Source organism: Pyrus communis, chromosome 13 (genome assembly GCF_041283825.1).
Source record: "Pyrus communis isolate YQ-2024b chromosome 13, ASM4128382v1, whole genome shotgun sequence".
NCBI lineage: Eukaryota > Viridiplantae > Streptophyta > Magnoliopsida > Rosales > Rosaceae > Pyrus > Pyrus communis.
The window spans coordinates 23138730-23161049 of NC_142577.1; the positions used below are offsets into that span (position 1 = coordinate 23138730).

The window sequence follows — 22320 nt, forward strand, 5'->3', positions numbered from 1 at the left end:
TGCCAATAAAAAAATCTGCTACAGATGATTGAAGAGTGCCCTGCAAATTCAACAAGAGACAACACAACCAACCAAGTATGGCAAACAGAACTTTTAACATAAACAGCATTATGCTTGTATGAAATTTAATTAGTTTTACCTAAAACTTGATGCTTGAATACAAAAGCATGCATGTCCCAAAACAAATTAAGCAGAAGAAAACCCCATCCTTTCAAAATCCTGTAGTTAAAGAGCTGCTCGAAATTCGCAGCAAATTCGAACTGAACTGGTAAACAAAAGCAACAAAATTTTAACATGTCATGCAGTAAATCCGCAGAAACTCACTGTGCCAATGTTACACTAGCAATAAATTTCCTTGAAAGCTCCTCGACATAATCAGCAGCAAGCGAAGCACTAGATACAGATTCAGAAAAAAGCTTCTTTTCAATCAGTTGAGTTGCATAAACCACCAGCAAGCAATGTTTCACAATCTCCACCACCTTATTTTCACTACTTGGATGCAGGTAATGCGAAACCCTCTCCCTCTCCCTTCTCACGCATTCCTCCGCCTTCAACATGTAATCGCTATAAGAATCCTCCATGATCCAACTCGATGCTTTATGCGAATAGTATACACCGGTTTCTCTCAGCATGTGTGCTTCAAAGTTCACTTCATAAGCAGTCTTCACTCCCTCCACCTTGATTTCAACCAATATATTCATCACATTCTTCAGCAGCGCTCTGTCAATTTGCGCTCCCTCGCGTTCTCTATGAATAAAACCTATTACAGCTGCTGTCACGCGCGCATTCACCTGGAGGTAAACCAAGTCGCGGAAACAGTTAAGTGCAACTTCTTTCAGCCCAGGAAGTGATCTCCGCTCAATGTAGTAACGATCAAGATAGATAAACAAGTGCGACAGCCACCTAACGATGACTTTGTGGTTTTCCCAACGTTTGACAAACTCATGCAGCAAAAACTCATCTGGCCTCTCTCTTAGAACTGGCAGCACCATTGAAGTAAGGTATTCCTCGAATGTCTCCCGATATTTTTCGTAAAGATTAGGAGAATAGTCATAAGGAGGTTTTTGAACACACAAGTTATAGATCATGGTATAAGCAGCCATGCATTCTTCTGCATCGATATGATTCTCCGGTAACCCTTCTGTAATTACCCTAATTAGTTTCGTAATCCTCCCCTGGATGTAGTTCCATCCTTGGCCCCAATTAATAACTGGTATTCTGCCTTCCATTGTTGTAAATGGAGATACCCAATATCCTCCAAACTGTAATGAAAACACATATCAACCACACAATAATTAACACATTAAACTAGTTAACTTTGTCGAAGAATACAACATAATTAGAAGAATTCTACAATGTATGGATACAAATACAGAGATATGACGCAACACGTCAAATTAACAAGAAGAATTGTTGTATGACCGCAAGGGAATACAATAAGACACCAGGATGCGACACGACACCACAGAGGATACGAGGGGATACCACTGTGTCTATGCACCGTAGGAATAGTTCTACTTCAAATTACATCGAGACCTTTTTGTGAGGTGATAGAGATTCAAATTGGGAGACACTACAAGTGTAATTAGTAGTGAATTATTCTATATAAAAGTAAGAGTAGACGTGAATTTAGTCAAGTTAGATGTGAATCTCCAAATCCAATAGATTAGATGAATTTATTATAATCCTCTTGCACCCAAGTTTGAAACCCCAATCAAATCGAAGACTACCTCCGATTTCTAATAATTCTCAACATGCCGTTTGGAATATGAACAAATACCAGCATTCAATCGAAATGTTAAACTATTTGATGGTTGATTTATAACGAATAAATTATTCAAAAAAAGAAAAAGTAAATAAAAATAGAAGAAGAAGAAGATGGAATTTACCTTTTAAACTTGTGGCCCTAGTGAAGGTGAAAACCTCCTTTGCTTTGTTTCTGTGTTTCTGGCTCTGATACGATCGTATGCCCAGTTAGTCCCAATGGGAAAGCTACATATAATATAATATATATATATATATATATATATATATTATATTATACTCCCAAGGAATTCTGCGAAAGATCTGGTGAAGAAAATCACTATAGGCACGTATATCGCTCTGCTTTTTCCGATTTTTTTTTTCTGAAAAAGGGCAACAACTTTATTGGGATAAATGTTGGAGGTAAATTGGTTTTGGTGCAAAATTGGAAATTTGAAAAATACAGATTTTAAAGATTTCAAGGCCCACCCACTTACATTTGTCATTTAATATTATAATTTAGTTATATTTTTGTTATTTATAATAAGTGATAGCTCATTGTGCAATCGAACATGTAATCATAGAAAATGATAATTGTTTTCCGATATGATTTCCTCGATTGGTCTTAACTTTTAACTCGTGCTAATGAGTATGTAGACAATTTTGTTAAGGAAAATGATATTCATACACTCATATTTTATCTCTCATGCACTCTTGTTAAATTTTAGCTTTGATCTTCTTTAATTAATTCATCCAACGATTGAAATTTGAAAAAAATGTATGAGAAGTAAAAGTGAGCATGCGAATAACACTACCCATTTGTTAATCATACAATCATCTTTACCTCTCATGCACTTTTGTTAAATTTTAACATTGATGTTTTTCAAATTATTCATCTGACGATATTTTGTACCAATATGGGGACTGTGACATAAATTAAAAGTTTAAGAAAAAATTTTTAAAAAATGAGAGGGGTCAAAATCAATAAGATCTATAATTCAAGGACGTGTGCTGAAATTCCCGAAAATGTAAAAATAAAGGTTGGTGTGGATGGAGTGTGATCTCCGGGTTGTTTGCCCATGTCTCATGGCAATCCCTTTGGGTTATGATTTGGGGCCCTGGGTTCAAGATCATCCAAAATTTCGAATCAAATTCCAAATTTGGTGGATCTCACCTCACCACTTGCTTGGTGCTTCCTTTGCACTTCTCCCCGGTCAAAGACAACTATATGTTGTCATCCCTACAAGGGTCTAGTATCTATTCAGAATGGTGTTTACACCACCTAACCTTTTTTATTACAGCTTGGTTCTGGGCATTTAGATGCCCTTTGTGTGCTTGGTATCGACTGAGGGCTAGAAACGTGGCGTTCAGTATTTGGTGTGGTTTCATTAGATTTGAAGATTTGGCACTTTTTCCCCGACATAGTGACTACGATGGGTTCGAGTCATGCATCTTGCGGTGGTGTCTTCATCGATTCGGCCGCATACGCAGCCGGCGAAGATCTGTTTAGGATTTTTAGGTTTTCTAGTATGGTTACTTTTGGGCCTCTACAATTGGGCCTTAGCTTTTGAACTCATATGTAATTCTTTATTTTTGATATAGATAGGAACATTTACTCATGCATTATGTGCGTATGTGACGTTCTATCTGTATTATCTTTTATTTATTTTTACTGTTTTATTTCTCGGTATTACCGGAGTCTTTGTAATTTGTCCATCTGGACTTTGTTATAAAAATTCCCTTCGACCAAAAAAAAAATAAAAAAAGGGTTGCGGAAAGCGGGTGGGTGCTGGAGAGCGTGTCCGATTCGGTAAATTCCCGCACCGTAGGAAGCCAGAGCGACGCGGTTAAATTGATCCATCCCTCTGTGGCGGTACACCGGAGGTGGCAGAGAAAGAAGAAGAAAGAAACCGAGAAATCTAGAGAGAGAGAAACAGAGATGGCTGTGAATCCTCAACTGTTCCCGAACGGCATGCCGGTTCCTTTTGTGAACGAGATGTTCGTCTTGGCCAGAGACGGCGTCGAGTTCGAGGTCGATAAGATTCCCGGGTTCGTATTCTCTTTCAATTCTGATTGAATTTGATTCTGTTAATATTGATCGGTTAATTCTTTCTGCCCATTAAATCATTCAATCTTCATCGTTCTCGATTGGGTTTTGATTGGAATTTTGATTTGATGAATTGATGGCTGATTGAATCTTTTTTTCGATTTCATGGAGTTGTTGGAGAAAGATTGCAGCAGTGTATAAACTGCTGAGTGAAAATTTTATTCTAATTCGAAATGTGGTTGAAGAAATTGGAATTGGGTTCTGAATTGAGCATTTGGCTTTTAACTTGCAGATCTGATGGTGGTCGTCTGAAAGCAAAAGGAACAATCTACTTGTCAAATATAAGGATGGTCTTTGTTTCCAACAAGCCTGGTGGGAGCTTTACTGCTTTTGATATGCCCATGGTATGTTATACTTGCTCTTACTTCTAAATTGCTTTCCTTTCGTCGTTCTTTTGCGGTTTTCTTGCACAAGTTCACTTTGTTAGTGTGTATCAAATTTGTGAAGCCTTGAATTTTTATTTGTTAACATTCCGGAGCAAGAAGTAGGATTTGGAACTGCCAGACTAATACTAACATGGAACTATAGAATGTACACAGAAATATAATCAGGTACATAAGAATAGGAATTCTTTCAACGGTCTACCTGTCTCAAACGGAGGTTATAGCACTTTATATTTGTTGATTATAACCGTGTAAGCCTCTTTTCATGTTTATATCAAGTCCGAAACAACGAGTGACCAAACAAATATATTGCTTTTTGCGTGTTTAGCTTGCTGAGTTCTTAGTCTGTTTCCCTTTTTTGAGCTACATTGAGAGTCTGAGACTTTGTTGGAAGAATAAAAAACGTTCCACAAAAGGGTAAAACCCACTGAAAGCCTAGCTGAGAAGCACTCTCCATCCATTCCCCCTTTTCCGTGTGCCCAAAAGCTCACCGCGCCATTTGTGAGCCTCTTTCTAATTCACTCACCCAATTTCAAATACTTGATTTGATGTCAATCAGGAGCTCATCTTAAGTTGTTTCTAAATCCTTGGTATGATCTTATGATTGATCCGAGGGCCCTCTACTGGATCTTAGGTAGGACAGTAGAATCCTGATTTTAAATTCTTGCATCTCTCATTGCCATTTTCTAACCAAGACTATGAACTAATAAATTTGAAATTGTAACATATTTAATCAACCTTTTATGTCACAAATTCGTCATAAACCTACAGTCAGACATGATTGCCCCCCCTAATATTCAATGTCAACCGTCATAGTCCCACATCAGTAATAACCTAATATCCAACAGTAGCTGGATTTCAGTCGCTCACTGGTGTATATTTCTAGGGACTTAGGTTGTGCTACTGTTATCATGTGTGTAAGGCTTAAAAGCATTTTTTACGTGACGATCGGCCTTTTGTCTTCATGCAGTTTTCGCGCATAGTTTATGTCTCTTTCTGTGTTTCTTTTGTGTCTATTATTTGCATCTTGCTGACCTTTGGATTCATCCATTTTTCAGCTTTATGTCCATGGTGAAAAGTTTAATCAACCAATTTTCTTCTGCAACAACATTGCTGGTCAGGTGGAGCCTGTAAGTATATGGGTTAGAGGATTTCAATTATTGTCCATCCTATATCCCCTTTTCTGATTTTGGAGATCTTATCGGTCTTGATGACTAATTTCAGGTGGTTCCAGAAGGTCATCATGGGGCTCTTTATTCGACTCACTCATTCAAGATTTTGTTCAAGGAAGGGGGTTGTGGGACGTTCGTTCCACTCTTTTTCAACTTGATCTCCTCAGTGAGACAATGTAATCAGTATCAACACCCCAACGCTGAGTCACAGCCTCGTGTGGATCCTTTGCAAGCAGCACAAACTCCTGTTGATGAGATGATGAGACATGCGTAAGTGAACATATTTCGCTGTTTTATGCTTGTAGTCAAGTGGCTGAATAGAAGGATCACAGGTTTAACTATGATTTCCAAATTTTGCAGGTATGTTGATCCCAACGATCCAACGAGGATCTTCTTGCAGCAGCCCACTCCAGAGTCTCAGCTGAGGCGCCGTACATACCAGGCACAGTCCGCCGCACATTAAATGTAGTATGATATATTTGAATAAAATTACATGTTTTAAGAACCCATAAAAGTGTGCTGTTTTAAGAAGACTGTTTCTACCTGTATATTACTGAGATATCTATTGTGAGTAAAGAATCCGTTGAATCTTCGCTATGGATGGATTACATTTTTCTGGAGCTCGTAATTCCTGAAATTCTGTGATGTTGTTGTGTTCATTTTTTCTGTAACTGTTGTACTGGAGTCGTTCAGTTTCGAAGACGTACATCATGTTTCCAATGTTTTTAAAAGGTGACGGCGAAGCTAAAGGCGTTTTATGAATAATCTCGCCTAGGCAATAGCCTCGAGGCGTGACACGGTAACTTTATGATTTCTTATCATATTATTTAATATATACATATATATATATATATATAATATAGTACTTGTACAACAAATATCCACTTTCATTCAAACAATTAAGCAAACAAGAAGCATATAATTCAAATAATAGTCAAGACCATTACAAATCAAATTAAAATCCAATGCCTGGCAGAAGCGGCTATGACTGCTGAGATTTGCAGGTTGTCGTTGGTCTGCCGCTCTTGCTCTCTCCGTTCTTTTCGTGAACGTGAAGTGAGAGAGACGCTGTTTTATTTTTATAAAAACCTTGCCTAAACAAGGTCGTTTTGGGTTTGGGCTTTTAAAAAGAAATCAAACGCCCAGATTGTGCCTCTATCGCCTGGGCGTGCCTCCCCGGCACCTAGACAAAAATATAGCTCACTCCCGCTGAGCAAAGGCGTTTTCTTGATAGCTCCGCCAAAAAAACCCACCTAGGCTAGTCTCAAGACTAGTTTTTTAAACATTCTGTTTCACAAACTATGGTGCAAATCATACATGTGGTGCAAGTGCGATTTTCAGCTTCAGAAGTGTAAAGACACAATTTTCACAGCCTCAGCCACAAAGCTGGAATTTTGATTAGGCCGACAGACGCAGCGAGCTCCTTTTGAGCCACAGCTGGTAAGCAGTCATGTGGAAGGAGTCGTAACCTTGGGGAGACTCATGCCAAACAAAATGCCTACGAACCTTGATCAAATTCCGGTACAATCTCACATAGGATTGTCTTGTTATCGACAACAATGTCTTCTTCAACAAGGCAACCTCGCCATGGTTGACAATAACCGAGAACTTGCTCCAGTCCAGCACATTAGCGAACGGAAGCTCATAGTGGTTGGAAATTATAACAGGAATGCAGCCGTAGTGTATGGCATCACTCACTCTCGCAGTGTTGACCTCATTGCCTTTGACATGGAGGCAAAACTTGCTCCTCCTAAACCCTTCTTCATAAGGGTAAGACGGGTTGCCGGGAAATATGTCCATGCGAGTGTCGTTGCCCCATAAATCGATCAGCTGTTGGCGAATATTCGAGTTTTGGATTCGTCCAGAGAAGTAAACGAGCTTATCTCTGCATCGAGCATAACATCACTATGTTATATTGTCAAACTGTCAACGAAGGATTAATATGGTAACATAGTCAAAGTTGACATAGCTAGTGAACATTACTCAACACTGGGATGCGTACACTAAAATGGTGAGTTGGAAATATAAATCCCAATCGAGAATTGGACAAGCATAACATCATCGTATTTTACGTTGTCAGACTATCAATCTATCTGAATCTTGAGCAAACAAAGAAAGTGAACATTACCCAAAAACGAAAAAAACAAATTAAAATGTTGGGTAAAATATACAAATTCCAATTAAAGAAATTGAGTGATAAAAATGGTACCTGGCATGTGGAGGGTTGAGGGATTGCAGAGAAGGCCGCGGCCAAACCTGCGGCAAGGCGACATCTTTATGCGTAACATACAATCTCTGAAAGTAGCTGGAGGAGCAAGTGAGCTGGATCGCATTGTTGTGCAGCCCGGCATGTTTAGCGGCGGCCTCTCTGCAAACAGAGTGACAGCAGGCGTAGAAGTGGTCGGATCCAGAGGAGGCGTTCCAGAACTTGAAGTCTCGGCCGACGGCGGCAGTGTATTTGGCGACAAACTCGGCGATGGAGGAGTCGGAGTGCACTCGGGGGTCGTTGCGGAGGAGATTGACGGAGAACGGGAGGAAGAAGAGGTGGGCTTTTTGTGGGTCGGTGGTGACGAGGGAGCTGGAGAGGAGAGAGATCTTGAACATGTGCTCGCTGAAGTAGTTTCCGAGCTTCGGGTTGAAGGGGTTGGGATGGGGGAGGAAGACGGCGGCGAAGGAAGCGAAGGAGGCGGAGGAGGAAGGAGGATCGGACTTGTTGGAATTGGTGGGATAGACGTAAATCTTGAAGGTTTGGAGCATTTCTCGGAAATCGGCGGCGAAGAGACGCCAGTCGTGGTAAGGTCCTGAATCTGGAGGAAGAGGAGCTGACAGACCCAAATTATGGCCCTTTTGTTCGGACAACTGGAGGAGGAAGATGGAGAACCATGAGGCGGAGGAGACGGCCAGCGCCAGCAGCGCCGCCAGCAGCAGCCGGCGTTTGAATTTGGGCATTTTCTTCAGTGATAAGTACAGAGGACGCATCTTCTTGGTATCTTGTTCCAAACTTGGGAAGGCAAACTGTTTTTTCATACAGAGAGACAAGGCTGTCTTCTTTAAGTATTAAAACTCTGTTGTTTGTTGGAAGAGATTTTTCGATGTTATCGGTACGAGATGGTATTATTGATATGTGTGTTAAAATAGAGAAAAACTTGTGTGGGGCTTTGCTTGCTACTGGATTTTGCTGAATGGCACTACAATCCAATTAAAACTTGCCACATGGCAAGTCTTAAATATTATCTTTTATCATTCTTTTATATTTAAAATTCTCATAATTATTTTTCCTACTAATTAATATACATCATGAGATTAATTTGATGTATATTTTTCTTCTCCCCCTCCCTCTTTTTCTTCCCAAATTTTCCCTTTTGGTACTTTTATGTTTTGCCGTAGAAGTCTTCAGTTTCTTCTCTCTCTCCCACTTCTACCATCATGTTAAAGATGGATAATTAACCAAAATAGTTGTACTTCAACCAAAATAAAGTGAAGGATAACCAATAAATTGTGAAAAGATCAACTCGATTGTATGGAGTGAGTCTGCAAGATTGTATTTAGAGTTTGCTACAAAATATTCTAATCCTTTATAGGAAAAACATAAACACGCAAATTACAGCTCAGAGATATATAAAACAGGACAAGCTGTTGGGCAATGAAATTGTGCTTATAATTGAAAAAAAAATTAATAAACAGCTTTTGTAAAAAAATAAATAAATAAAATTAAAAAAAAAAACGAAAAAAAGAAGTATAGGTTTGGAGAAGATGACTTTGTTTTTGCCCCATATTTTTATGAAGAAAGGAAATAAAGAGGGGGAAGAAGACTGCACACGGCAGAGAAAACTGGGGAAGAAAAATAAGCGAGAATGAGAAGAGGAAAAAAAAATGAAAAAAAAGGAACAACCAAATTTTGTTAAACATCAAGCCTGTGTTAGAATATATATATATATATATATATATATATATATATATCACAGTTTTATTTCATTATAGATGGAGAAGATGGTTTAATTTTTTTTTTTTCCCCATTATTCTTATGAAGGAAGGAAATGCACAGAGTGGGGAAGAAGCCGGCATTGGTAGAGAGAAAATTTGAGAAGAAAAAGGGAAGTCAGAGGAGATCAGAGGAAAATTGAAATCTTAAATTAATCTTATATCAATTAATAGGAAATATAATTATGAAAGTTTTAAATATTAAAGAAAAATAATAAAATATAATATTTAAGACTTGACACATTGCGAGTTTTGATTGGATTGTAGTGTCACTCAACAAAATCCAATGGCAAGTAAAGCCCCACACAAGTTTTTCTCGTTAAAATATTAATAATTTAAAAAATAAAATTTTTCACCACTCACATAAAAACATGTGATGTAACATCTGTGTTTCAGTTACAATAAAAATTTTCTCTTTCGTTGGACTTTATAAAGAACTGAAGGAAACGGTGACGTTTAGAGGGTGTGGGCTTCAGGTTGGGCCACATCATCAATTTCAATTTTTGTACTAATTGAAATTCTGAAGAAAGAAGATGATGGCAGGCAGCTGACCAATTGAACATGAGCGACATAAATAGAGTGGGATTTGAAGCAAAAGATCGAAGCTTTTGATTTGGGTCGGAAAAATTTGAAGTCTTTGAGCAGAAAAAGCATGGCCAGTTGCTGGGTGAGGAGTCCGCAGCCCCATCCCAATCTCCACCCCCATCAATCTTTCAGTAAGCGGCTGCTGATTCGGCCGCAGAGCCGCTTCCTCAGCCTCTCGAATTCTCAGCGCCGTCGTCGGAGTGGGATTTGCTGCAACTACGACGACGAAACCACCAGGAGACAATCACAACCACCAAGTCCACAGGGTCCACAACCTACTGGGATTCAGCTCTATTCTGAGATTGAGAGGTGAGTTGTTCGGGGCAGTGTGTGCGACTGCCCCTTTGCATCCCGGGTTTGAATTCCGCTGAATTAGAGTAGTTTAGAATATCGCTTTCTCGAGTGTTATCTTTATTTTTATGTACTTGTAGGTTACTTACAGAGACTGTGAGGCAATCCCAAGGCCGTTGGGATGGTACAGGAGACTGGAATCAAGTTGAGGTATCATTTCATGCTCTCTTTTTTTTTTTTTCTTCAGATTTGTCGGCTTAGCACATCGATTTTAGCTTCATTCTTGTATGCACAAGCTTTTTGGAATCTGGACAGGTTAACCGGCACAGGATTTCAAATTTTCTTCAGCTATGTTTATATTCCGAGATTAATTCTGTATTCGGAACCACTTCCGGGTGTTTATTTAGTTAAAAGTCTATTGTGCAAGTGATTTCTGGATAGATATAGCTTTGAGATGAAACTAGATCAAATTTGCATAGTGGATCGAAAACTTGATCGAATTTGCATAGTAAGTTTTGTTCTTTGTTTCCAGTTACAAAAGCAAGATTTAGAATGTTAAAACCGTGCAAGGAAACAATGTATGTCAAACACCCTGAACAAATTATGCTCTCATTAGTAAGGACTTAAGCAGCCTGAGAGTTTCTTCTTTACTTGGTCATCCTTTCTTAGTGATTTCTGCTTCCTTATTCGGCTCGAAATGAGAGTTTCTTCTTTGCTTGGTCATCCTTTCTTAGTGATTTCTGCTTCCTTATTCGCCTCGAAATGCAACGTATACAAGTTCGCACCCATCATGACCATTCAAAATGAATGATGAGTAAAACAGGTAGTGGCTGCAATTGTTAATCCTAGAAACTTTCTCGACTCTCGAGCATTTCATAAGGCTCTAATTTGGTAGCCTACAAACCTTTTTCAAGGAATAAAGATTATATGTTAGACACGGGTTGAAAAGCAGCCAAATATGTTTGTACTCTATCTATTGTAGGTTTCTTTTCTGGGGTAAGGATATTCATTATAACCTTACTAAACTTATCTATCATTCTCTATTTCAGGGAGCATGGGTTCTCAAACCGAGAAACTCAGAACCCAAGGCCGTTGTACATTTTATCGGTGGTATTTTTGTTGGAGCTGCCCCTCAGCTTACCTACCGTTTGTTTCTTGAGCGCCTCTCAGAAAAGTGAGATTCAGTTAAAACTTTGGTTGCCTGGTAATTAACTTTTATAGTTTGTATCGTGCTAATACAGCTCATATGCAGTCCCCATTTCTTTTAATAGAAAGTTGTATTTGGTCTTTGTCTATCTACTATTGGTCTTGATGGAGTTTTCTGCTTTTGAGAAAGAAGAAAATATGATTCCGCCATTTTTGTGTTGTAGGGGTATTTTGGTGATTGCAACACCATATGCTAGTGGATTTGATCACTTCTTCATTGCAGATGAAACCCAATTCAAATTTGATAGGTGCTATCAGTTTCTTAAAGAGACGGTGTGTTTTTTATTTCTTGTCTTCAGAATCTGTATGTTTCTAGTTCTGCTTAATTTTCTTCCTCCACTAAAAACCTGAGATGATTTTTTTTGGTCAATAAAAACCTGAGATGCTTGATTGTACAGGTTCAAGATCTTCCTACTTTCGGCATTGGCCATTCTTTGGGATCTGTCATCCACCTTTTAATCGGTATTGCCATTTTTTAGTTTTCCCCTAATAAACCGCTCTTAAGAGTGCAAATCTTTGGGGTTTTAGAAATTCATTACGTTTGTGGCTGAATGGTTGGTCAGGTTCAAGATATGCTGTTCAAAGAAATGGGAATGTGCTGATGGCATTCAATAACAAGGTATTTAACTTCCTGAATTCGTTAGTATACATGTCAGTACTTGGTGAGAAGAGAAGAAACTGAGATAAGTAGTGAACTCTCTCTTCGTTGAGAAAATTTGGAGATCCAACATTTCAGCTCATAAATTCTATAGAAAGCCACATCCATTATATGTGACACATTCCGGCCCGGGACAGATCACTTCCCGAGCCCGCTCTACCACCGTAGCACGATATTGTCCGCTTTGGGCTTACCATTCCGTCACGGTTTTGTTTTTGGGAACTCACGAGCAACTTCCCAGTGGGTCACCCATCATGGGATTGCTCTAGCCCCCTTCTCGCTTAACTTCGGAGTTCCCACGGAACCCGAAGCCAGTGAGCTCCCAAAAGGCCTCGTGCTAGGTAGGGATGAGAATATACATTTAAGGACCACTCCCCTGGGTGATGTGATATGCCGGCCCGGGACAGATCACTTCCCGAGCCCGCTCTACCACCGTAGCACGATATTGTCCGCTTTGGGCTTACCATTCCGTCACGGTTTTGTTTTTGGGAACTCACGGGCAACTTCCCAGTGGGTCACCCATCATGGGATTTCTCTAGCCCCCTTCTCGCTTAACTTCGGAGTTCCCACGGAACCCGAAGCCAGTGAGCTCCCAAAAGGCCTCGTGCTAGGTAGGGATGGGAATATACATTTAAGGACCACTCCCCTGGGTGATGTGAGATGCCACAATCCACCGCCCTTAGGGCCCGACGTCCTCGTCGGCACACACGCGGCCAGGGTTAGGCTCTGATACCAATTTGTCACATCCTGGCCCGGGCGGGACCACTTCCCGGGCCCGACTTCACCGTAGCACGATATTGTCCGCTTTGGGCCCCGACCACGCCCTCACGGTTTTGTTTCTGGGAACTCACACGAGAACTTCCCGATGGGTCACCCATCCTGGGAATGCTCTCGCGCACTACTCGCTTAACTTCAGAATTCCAATGGAACCCGAAGCCAGTGAGCTCCCAAAAGGCCTCGTGCTAGGTAGGGATGGGAATATACATTTAAGAACCACTCCCCTGGGTGATGTGAGATGCCACAATATGCCCCCTTCTTTTTGCCTACTTTATCTGCCGTGACCAAGTTGAATGGTACGCCATCTCTTAACATCCCATGGCCACCTCAGGTGCACCGTATTTACTTGTAAAACAAGACAAAAAGATAACAGTTCTAAACACATGCTTAATAACACCGTATATGGTTTCTTAAACTGTTGCTGTATAAAATTTGAGATTGATTCCTTAATTTGACAGGAGGCAAGCTCAGCTATTCCTCTGTTCTCTCCTGTTCTCGTTCCAGTTGCTCAAGGCCTTGGACCAATTTTATCACAGATTGCATCATCACCGACAGTCCGCCGAGGGGTGAGACTTCTAAATTTAATGTGTTGTAAATTTGTACATACATGATTATTTTAGTTTTAAACCATGATGCATAAGCTTGATTATATAATCATCTCATTGAAGAATTCCATTATTCATATCTAGCAATTAATATGATTTGTAACAAAGAAACTCGGACATTGAAATGCTTGCAGGCAGAAATGACTTTGAAGCAATTTGAAAACCTTAGCCCTCCCATCATGAAGCAAGTTCTTCCTTTAGTTGAGCAGCTCCCTCCACTGTATATGGACTTAGTCAAAGGAAGAGAAGATTTTGCTCCAAAACCCGAAGAAACTCGGCGACTTGTAAGCAAACCTATCAATTGTTTACAAATTGCTTCTGTGCTTCTTAATTACATGATTATATGATATTTAGTCAAATGTATTAACTTTCCCATTGTAGTTAAGGTATACCACTTAAATTTCCGCTCTATTGATGCTTTTTTCAGGTAAAATCATACTACGGTATTTCCAGGAATCTACTGGTGAAGTTCAAGGATGATATGATTGATGAGACTTCAACATTGGCAGAATTGTTAAGTTCAGATTCAGCCATCAGTACTATGCTAGACATGTCGATTCGCTTGTTACCTGGAGATCACGGACTTCCTTTGCAACAGGTGAATTTTGTGCCAACCATTTAGTGGGGAATAAACCTCCGTAGCTTTTATTTTTGACATTTGTTGTTCGCATGTATGCTTAGATTCCCCGAGTGCAGCCCCAGTTTGATCCATCTCTAAAAGAGAACCAATTTAGATAAATAATCTTTCTATCATGTAGGCGCTCCCGGATGTGCCTCCAGCAATGGCAGATGCAGTAAATCGCGGGAGTGAGATGTTGGCCAATCTCACTGTCGGGACACCATGGGAGACAGTTGCTAAAGAAGTAGGCAGCACATGGGGTGTAGACTCGAAGGTACTTCGTGCAGAAGCATCTAAAGACATAGGCCTGCTTGTGGATGTGGTTGCGGCATGGATAACTTCGAATACAGGGCCGAAGCTCTTGAAGCCGTGATGAGTTGACAAATAATAGCATACAAATCAGACACAACAGTCTGTATATCATCGAGACGACGACATGGTATTTCGATAGGACGATGAATCGAAATGATATGAGAATAAGTCTTGTACATAAACAAGCATCAGCAACAAGGATAATGATAGTTTACTGTTTCTATTGATTCATAAATACACGATTGCAATATCCGAATTTGTATCTATTATCTGCAGCGTTTTCACGGTTATTTGTTCCCAACAACCTAAACCATATGTATATGAATCTGCAGCATATATGATAGCTCATCCGTTAGATATATACATCAACAGGCATAAAGCGCAATCTGACTTAACAAATCTAACAAAAAGATGACAAGATGTGCAGCTATATCCTCCCCGTCTCTTTGCATCTAATCTTCATGATACAGGTACAGGCCAAGGCCAAACCGAGAACATGCTCTGACGAAAGCAAGTTGCTCAGCTGCAGCAACTGGATCAACAATGTCTACATCACTGGGTGTTACTGTTCCAGTTGATTCACGGTGTGCCTGCATCGGTGTGTCAGATCAAATATTAGAACTGTAGGTATTTAAGTCTAGCAACGTTAAGGGCACGACTCAAAAAAAAAAAAAAAAAAAAAAAAAAAAAAAAAAAAAAAAAACCAAAAGTAAGACATTGACCAATTTGTTATCAATATGTTCCTCACGGCACTAATTTGAAACAGAAAGAGTGAACTTACATCACCTAATTGGCTAAGTCTCACGTATAACATCGGGAATACACCACTTCCCGAAAACAAGGCATCCAGCCAATAATTATACATAGTTACCTCACTGCCTTTGATTTGAACTAGAAGAGATAAAGACATTCTTCTAGTTATTTACTAGTGCAACACTGTCCAATTGGTTGCCTCATTTCAATAGGCATATTGTTGCATAAAAGGCTTGTGCCCCTTTTCGGGCACTCAATTATGTCATTTAACATAGTTCAATTTCACATTCCCGTTCAAACTTAAACTCAGTAAGTATTAAGTGCTCGTTAACAAACCATTTTCTCTTCCACGAAGTCTCCATCTTAAAAGTAATCAGCCACCAAAATGATAAGATTAACAATACATGAAAGACTCACTTCCTAATGCTTGACAGTATTTTTTCTTTCTTTCTTTAGGACCATTGTTCCATAAATTCAAAGCAATCAGACAGAAATAATTTATTTTTACATACCCTCAGCTGAAACTCAAAATTAGGATCTAACGATAGGCTAAATCAGTACTCCAATTGACACCCGAACCTGTTCTATTGAACTCAATGTAACATCTGACGGTGCTGCATTCTTTCTTAAACATGCAAAAATATGCATACAGAAGTTTTTCTTCTTCTTTTAAAGTTGAAATGAGACAGAGGCTCAAGGCAAAAGGGGTAGAGGAAAACCTAGGAAGACTTGGAAAGAGACTTTAAGAAAAGAGATGGAGTGCTTCAAGCTAACAGAAGACTTGGCGCAAAACTGAGCGCAGTGGCATTCTAGGATTCAAACAGCCGACCCCACTTAGTGGGATAAGGCTTTGTTGTTGTTGTTGTAAAGTTGAATATGCAACTGTAGTGATTTCTAATGGCATGTATAATACAATAAGCAATAGCAAAGAATGATCCTAGTCCAGAGGTATGAATATAATTGTTATATGGTAACTAGTTATCAAACATGATATATTAATAATGTATAAATGAACCACAGTACAAAGAAGAAGAACCAGACCTCTCCATCAGATCCACGTACAGTGACACGGTATACCACAGTCACACTTCCATTGTCAGAAAATATAACATCACGGATTTCCCCACACCATCCTGTCAAAACAAGTGTTAAAAACTGATAACATACGGAGATTCACTAGAAACTAGATGAAGTGTAGCGTCACTAGACAAAGCAAGAGAGTAGCAGTCGGCAAACTACCAGAAGCTCATAAATTTGAATTGGGTTGCTGATCTTAATACTCTGCCTAAAATTCATACCGCATGCATCAAGGTTTCGTAAACTAACTTGGACCAATTCGGAATTAAGGACAATGATGAACACCAATCTATAATTACTCACTCGTCTCCAATCACTGAGTCACTCCAACGTGTTGAAATTTTGCGAGGAAAACGCAGACTTGGTATTCGTATATCTCAAGTTGTGTACTTGCACAAGGATTGAAGAATGGTTGAAATGAAAAATGCAGATAGCTAATTGTTTATTGAAATCAGATTAACAGTTAAAAATACACCAATTACCAAGCAATGATTACAAAAGGGAGAAACAGATTGCAAAATATTTCTGAAAAACAAAAAGGTGGGGTTTTGAGAGCAATTAAAAATTGAGATAAAGAGCATGATTAAAGCTTATGAATTTGCAAATTGAGAAGATAAGGATAAGAAGGGACACACCAGGAGCGTAGAAGCTCAGCATCCGGTTCGCATGGTACCTACCCAATACACAAAAATACACAAATTTTCCATGAGATTTGTTTGGTCAACCAGAAAATCAAATGGAAAGTGAAAAGAGAGAGGAGAAAAATACCAGGGGATGAAGCTGGAGGAGGGATTTTCAGGTGGCGTCTGGATGATGTTGTCAGGGATTCTCTTATTGAGGTCTCTGAGGATTTCAGCGAGAGGGCGAGTGATGCAGGACGAGTTGGTATACGAAAACGATTTGTCTAGGGGCACCACGTAATTCGAACTGGGCACTCCCTTCTTTCCGCCGCCATCGCCGCCGATGCTGCTCTTGCATGCGATCATACAAACCCTTCCTCCCCCTCCCGTTTTCCTCCGACCCCAGATTCCAGCTCCTACCATTCGGGCTCGGAGTCGCGCGGAAGTGGCCCCAGACGGAACCGACGGAGATGTCGAGAGCAGGGCATTGCTGCTGGTACTGGTCTGCAAAGCCATTGTTTTTCAGTCCACGATCCTCCACACCCCAAGTCTCTCTCTCTCTCTCTCCTCTGAAACTCTCTCGCTCTAGAATCCAGAAGTCGTGGGGGCGGGGACTGGTTGATGGGAAGACGATTGATTGCTCGTCCAAATTGAAAGAAAATGGCGAGACGTGTATTTTGCTTGGTAGTTTACAGAGTCTAGTTGTCCGGAACCTCTGAGAGTGACAGGCCTACCTACGACTACCCACCTACTTGCAAGTTGTCAGCTGGGGAAGGTCGTACACCAACCCTTAAGAGGTTGAGGCTTCTACTAAATAAACTAGTAATTGGTTGGACATTAAATTAACGTTAATCTTTTTTGTCAATATTTGTTGATCCAAGGAGGACGTTCACCTACCACTTCAACCATCAAGTTTCTACTCTTTTTTTGTCAAAATATTTAGAAAAATTAGTTACATTATTTAAATTTCAATTTTTAAATACCAACGACATAACGACAAAAAATTGACGACAGCGATCAGATATCAACATGTGAACCTTCTTTGCATATGAAATTACATTTTTTTTTCCTCTGTCGGGTACAAGTCATATGATGGGAAATGAATTTGATACTACCCTTCTCTTAAATTATTGTAACATTTTCAAAAAAGAATTGGTATTAACAGTCCAAAATTCTCATTCTACACTTCTCACAATGTATTTTTCTTCCTAATTATAGAAACTTTGAAATACTGATTGTGATTTTTAGAGTACCAATAATAATTCTCTTTCAAAATCTCTCATTTTCCCCTAACAATAGTAAAGGTATTTTTGTTTTTTTTAGTTAAAAACACGTCCCCCTACTTCATTAAATGATGAATAAGAAAAGTCACTCAAAATGATTGTTTTCTTGACAAATAGAAGTTGACGCGGGCTCGATCGCACACGTCAGCATCCTTCATAACAAGTCGATTAAGTCAAAAGAACTTGCGAGCAAGTCCACAGCGGAGAGGAATTTTATCTTCATCATTACCTTGTGAGAAAACTTGGAAAATGATATAGAAAAACATAGTACGCTGGTCCAAATCACCGGGACTTTCTTGAGTGCTTAGGTCTAAAAACAGTTACATCTTTGTCTAAAAAAAACAAAAAAAAAAAAAAAAATTTAACGATTAAAACATTCAAAATACCGGATAAAATGGACCACCCTATGGGTTGGTTTGGTATTGATGTGCTTTGAAAAAAAGCTACTTCTGCTGTGCTGTAAGAATAAGCAGCTGTGAAATAAAGCAGCTGAGTGTTTAGTAAACTTTTTTGTAAAAGTGCTTTTGGAAAAAAAAAAAACAGTATGATAGCGTTTGGTAAACTTTTATGTAAAACAGCTGTAATTATGTAAAATAAACAAAACCAAACTTATTTATCATATTTCTTTTTCTCCGTTCCCCATAACCAAGCTTAATTCTATCTTTTAGATTTTTTCCCTTTTCTCTTTTCTTTTACTTTTCTAGAACACTCTCTAGAATCATCTTCATTTTTTTATCCTTCCCGTCCAACTACCTCTCTATCTCTCCCTCTTCACTTTTTCTCTCATCACCAAATTCCATTCTTTTCGCCACTTACTCCCTCATCATCAAATTCCATTTTTTCTCATTCATTCTAAAAAAAACTTCTAGATTTGTCATATGGGTTTTTTGTTTTTTGGATTTTTCACAAGCTGAATTTCATATGGGTATCGGCAGATCGGTATTTTTTGTCTTCTGGGTTTTGGCTAGCATCATGGAGTTTGTCTACGATGTCGCAGTGGATGAAGGCGATGGTCGAGTGAAGAGCGAGATTGGGAGTCGAGGAAGCCGAGGATCTGAGTAGAGGAGAAGCGATGCCTTTCGACAACAAGCTCGACGATAAAGCTAGGGGCGACACAAATCTTCAAAGATATTTGGTAGAGATGAAGCTAGGAGGAGCAAAAAGGGGATGATAGAGATGAAGGGAGGGTACGTGTTTGTTCGATAAAGTTCCACACGGTCTTGTATATTGCCATTTTAGTATGCCCGTAAATTTCCTTTTTCTTTTGATGTTTGGATGCGATTGCAGTGCATCTGTTTGTGGGTATTATTATTTTTTTTTCTGGGATTTTTGTGCTTGCTGTGTTTGCATGGCTCTTGGGTTCATCTAACTGATAGGTGGAAAATTTGAGATGAAATGCTTCTGAGTAGGTAGTTTTTCAGGTTGAAAATTTGTACTTTTTGTGATGTTCATGACTTTTTTGGATTTCAGAGATGAGATTTTGTGGTGATTTATGTTTATGTCGTTCTGTTCGAATCAATAATTTGGATTTAAGGGTAGGATTGGTAGAAACTTTCATTAAAGGTTACTGTTCATCCATGTTTTGAAGTTTGCGCAGAAGCTGAAAAGCCAGTTTTTCGAAGCTGCCTTTTGCTGCTTCTGTTTTTTGACTTTTTTTCACCCAAAACTGTGAAAAAAAATTGAAGCTGGAAGTTTACCGAACACCAAAAACTCTTCCAGCTTTTTTTCATCCCAGCTTTTTTTTGAATCACCTCAACCCCAAACCATACCTAAGTGCCGGTCTATTTAGGTCAAATGCTTTTAGGTACCTACGAGAAAAATTGCTATTTAACAGTTTAGCTATGGACTAGCCACCTACTTCATTCCTAGAAGAGTCCTACCATTACATCAAAGTGTAAGACAATCACTTCAAAACTCTGAAAATGTGTAGAATTTTGTACATCAAAAAGTTAAAGAACCTTGCACAAGCTTCCGAGGAGTTGATCTACTCCCCATGAGAGATAGCCAATGGGTTACCAAGTGAAACTTTTAACTTCCATCACGCTATCAAGGCACTGTGTGAAAAGGAACATGAATATGGCAGCATATATATGCATGTATGCATTTTTCCTAAAGATCATAACCTTAACACATAACATTTCTGCCCCTGAAGTTTTCATCTACCAATCTACGACTACAAGTTACAACCAAAGCCTTACCCTAGTCTTTCTTCTAGGGAAAGATACCATACTTCGAAATGTTTGCTATGTACGGATCCAGGATCAAGAGCATTACATAAGTTTCAAGTGCACCAGACGTCTCCAAGTATGTAATGTTGTTTAAGGATTGCATTCGCATCATGTACGAACTCGTGTTACCTGTCGTTCATAAGATGCTAAGTTAAAGAAAATGATACGATGCTATTTAAGACCAAAAGTAAATTACTCAACAGATTACCGCCAAAGACAACTAGTCTAGTAGCTACCTTTTCCAACTTTCTATCGAAAATCTGCTGCACTTCACTGCGGATGCTTTCCACATCCACCGCATAATCTCTGTGGTCTTCGTCTACCATTAAACCCTGCAGTCGCTGCCTCAATCTCTCCAAGGCACCATCCAACCCACAAAAGTTCTTAAAAACCAGAGGTTCGGTTGTCCTCAGTTGCAGAAGATTCTTAAGCGCGATAAGGGCCTGCATACCATTGCAAATGAAGAAAAACTGTTTATCATAAATGCCATTATAAAGTCACCAACTTCCTAATCTACCAATCAGCAAATCGTGTAAGTGCAGTAAGCACATAAGAATACAACTCATAATCCTAGACCGATTAAGGCGTGTCCTAAAGAAGACAACTTAAAATTCAGTAAAGATAACAAAATGCAATTACACTAATTCTTGAAAAAAGCACCTTCTCCTGCAAATCAAGGTCAGCAGATGATGTTAGATCAACCACAGACTTCAAGAAAACCCGATTACTGAAAAAGGGCAGCTCATCCTTATCCATGTTTTCCAATTGACACTCAGCAAGATCACCAAGAAGAAACACCGCTTTCCTTCGCAGTCTGATATCAATGCTTGCATCACTCATAATGTCCTAAAAGCAGAAATTTTTATTTCAGTTGCAATAATCTGTGCCACATAAATTACTCATTAACATGCTTTGATTTACTCATTCTAAAGCAGTCACCTCACCTGAAGGACTAAATGCCCATCTTCCACATAGAACAACTCTTGCCCAGCTACATTATTTCGGATCAACGCCGAAACGGCAAACAATGCCTTAGTAGCTTCTTCTACAAAGCTAGATTTCACCATCTTTACTAGCTTGGGCAATGCCCCATGTTCCAGAACCTGAGGTGCTTACAATTTAGTCAATCGAATCGAGCATACCTAACACTTAATTACACAAATTTAACGACTATTATTGCATATCGTTATCGTACCTGCTTCTGAACAACTGGGTTGTTCTGACTGGCCGTCCCAAGCACCCAAGCAGCCAATTTTCTTGTATCTGCATCACCATGATTAAGCTCTCGTATAACCGCAGCAATCCCCCCAAGCTTGTTCATATCTGAGAGCCACCAAGTTAATCACTTCAATTTGCTCATTACGTAAACCCTAATCACCCAAATCAGACTTACCATTTGCGTTATCAATCGGCTCCACCAGCACCAGCAGTTCCTCCAGAGCACGGTGCCGATCTTCCAACGACAGCGACGAGTTACTCAAGTCGTCAATCGCAATCTGCATCAGCTGCGCGTCCGACGGCGTCTTCAGCTCGTCCATGAGCTGCTTTATCTCTAGCCGGCGGTCGTTTAGGTCTGCGGGAGACAATCGCTCGACATCTCGCGCCTTTTCTTTCAATTGGACGGGATCGGAGTGGCCTATAGCCCACTGTAACATTCCCTCCAGAGAAGAGAAGCCACCGTCGGCGTCAAGGTCAGCGGCGGCGGTATCGTCGTCCCGAGGCTGAGTCCGAGTCTGAGCCTGCGCCTCGTCTTCTGCGCTGGACCAATATACCTTTCCCGTATTGTTAATATTTCGCTCCGCCCTCACGGCCATCGCCACCGCCATCAGCACTAAGATCCATGAACTCACGCGCGCCATCTTCTTCTTCCTCTTCAGTGAACTGTGAACATGCCTCACTTCCGTCTCCCCGTTTTGTGCA

General features: G+C 39.8%; 6 protein-coding genes across 6 annotated transcripts; 2 read left to right on the forward strand and 4 right to left on the reverse strand.

Annotated features, from left to right (window-relative positions):
* Positions 1-91: 91 nt before the first annotated feature.
* Positions 92-2024, reverse strand: LOC137736501 (cullin-1). The gene is made up of 2 exons (XM_068475764.2): positions 1890-2024; positions 92-1262 (listed from the first exon to the last, which is right to left on the reverse strand). The coding sequence occupies exon 2, from the start codon at positions 1227-1229 to the stop codon at positions 321-323; it is 909 nt and encodes a 302-aa protein (XP_068331865.2). The 5' UTR covers positions 1230-1262; positions 1890-2024; the 3' UTR covers positions 92-320.
* A 776-nt stretch (positions 2025-2800) lies between these two features.
* LOC137737051 (UPF0664 stress-induced protein C29B12.11c) lies at positions 2801-6025 on the forward strand. Its single transcript, XM_068476402.2, has 5 exons — positions 2801-3792; positions 4083-4194; positions 5292-5363; positions 5458-5675; positions 5766-6025. The coding sequence occupies exons 1-5, from the start codon at positions 3683-3685 to the stop codon at positions 5866-5868; spliced, it is 615 nt and encodes a 204-aa protein (XP_068332503.2). The 5' UTR covers positions 2801-3682; the 3' UTR covers positions 5869-6025.
* Positions 6026-6271: 246 nt separating this feature from the next.
* On the reverse strand, positions 6272-8510 carry LOC137737050 (putative glycosyltransferase At3g07620). The gene is made up of 2 exons (XM_068476401.2): positions 7615-8510; positions 6272-7290 (listed from the first exon to the last, which is right to left on the reverse strand). The coding sequence occupies exons 1-2, from the start codon at positions 8430-8432 to the stop codon at positions 6804-6806; spliced, it is 1305 nt and encodes a 434-aa protein (XP_068332502.2). The 5' UTR covers positions 8433-8510; the 3' UTR covers positions 6272-6803.
* A 1334-nt stretch (positions 8511-9844) lies between these two features.
* LOC137737626 (uncharacterized) lies at positions 9845-14705 on the forward strand. The gene is made up of 10 exons (XM_068477162.2): positions 9845-10280; positions 10403-10472; positions 11312-11436; positions 11633-11741; positions 11867-11930; positions 12032-12087; positions 13362-13469; positions 13643-13792; positions 13936-14106; positions 14267-14705. Exons 1-10 carry the CDS (start codon positions 10039-10041, stop codon positions 14498-14500), a joined length of 1329 nt encoding a protein of 442 aa, XP_068333263.2. The 5' UTR covers positions 9845-10038; the 3' UTR covers positions 14501-14705.
* On the reverse strand, positions 14644-18526 carry LOC137737628 (DNA repair RAD52-like protein 2, chloroplastic). Its single transcript, XM_068477163.2, has 4 exons — positions 17038-18526; positions 16905-16942; positions 16234-16325; positions 14644-15029 (listed from the first exon to the last, which is right to left on the reverse strand). The coding sequence occupies exons 1-4, from the start codon at positions 17403-17405 to the stop codon at positions 14892-14894; spliced, it is 636 nt and encodes a 211-aa protein (XP_068333264.2). The 5' UTR covers positions 17406-18526; the 3' UTR covers positions 14644-14891.
* Positions 18527-20184: 1658 nt separating this feature from the next.
* On the reverse strand, positions 20185-22305 carry LOC137737600 (ARM repeat superfamily protein). Its single transcript, XM_068477135.2, has 6 exons — positions 21794-22305; positions 21596-21723; positions 21345-21503; positions 21061-21246; positions 20637-20843; positions 20185-20529 (listed from the first exon to the last, which is right to left on the reverse strand). Exons 1-6 carry the CDS (start codon positions 22257-22259, stop codon positions 20509-20511), a joined length of 1167 nt encoding a protein of 388 aa, XP_068333236.2. The 5' UTR covers positions 22260-22305; the 3' UTR covers positions 20185-20508.
* Between the last annotated feature and the right edge of the window lie 15 nt (positions 22306-22320).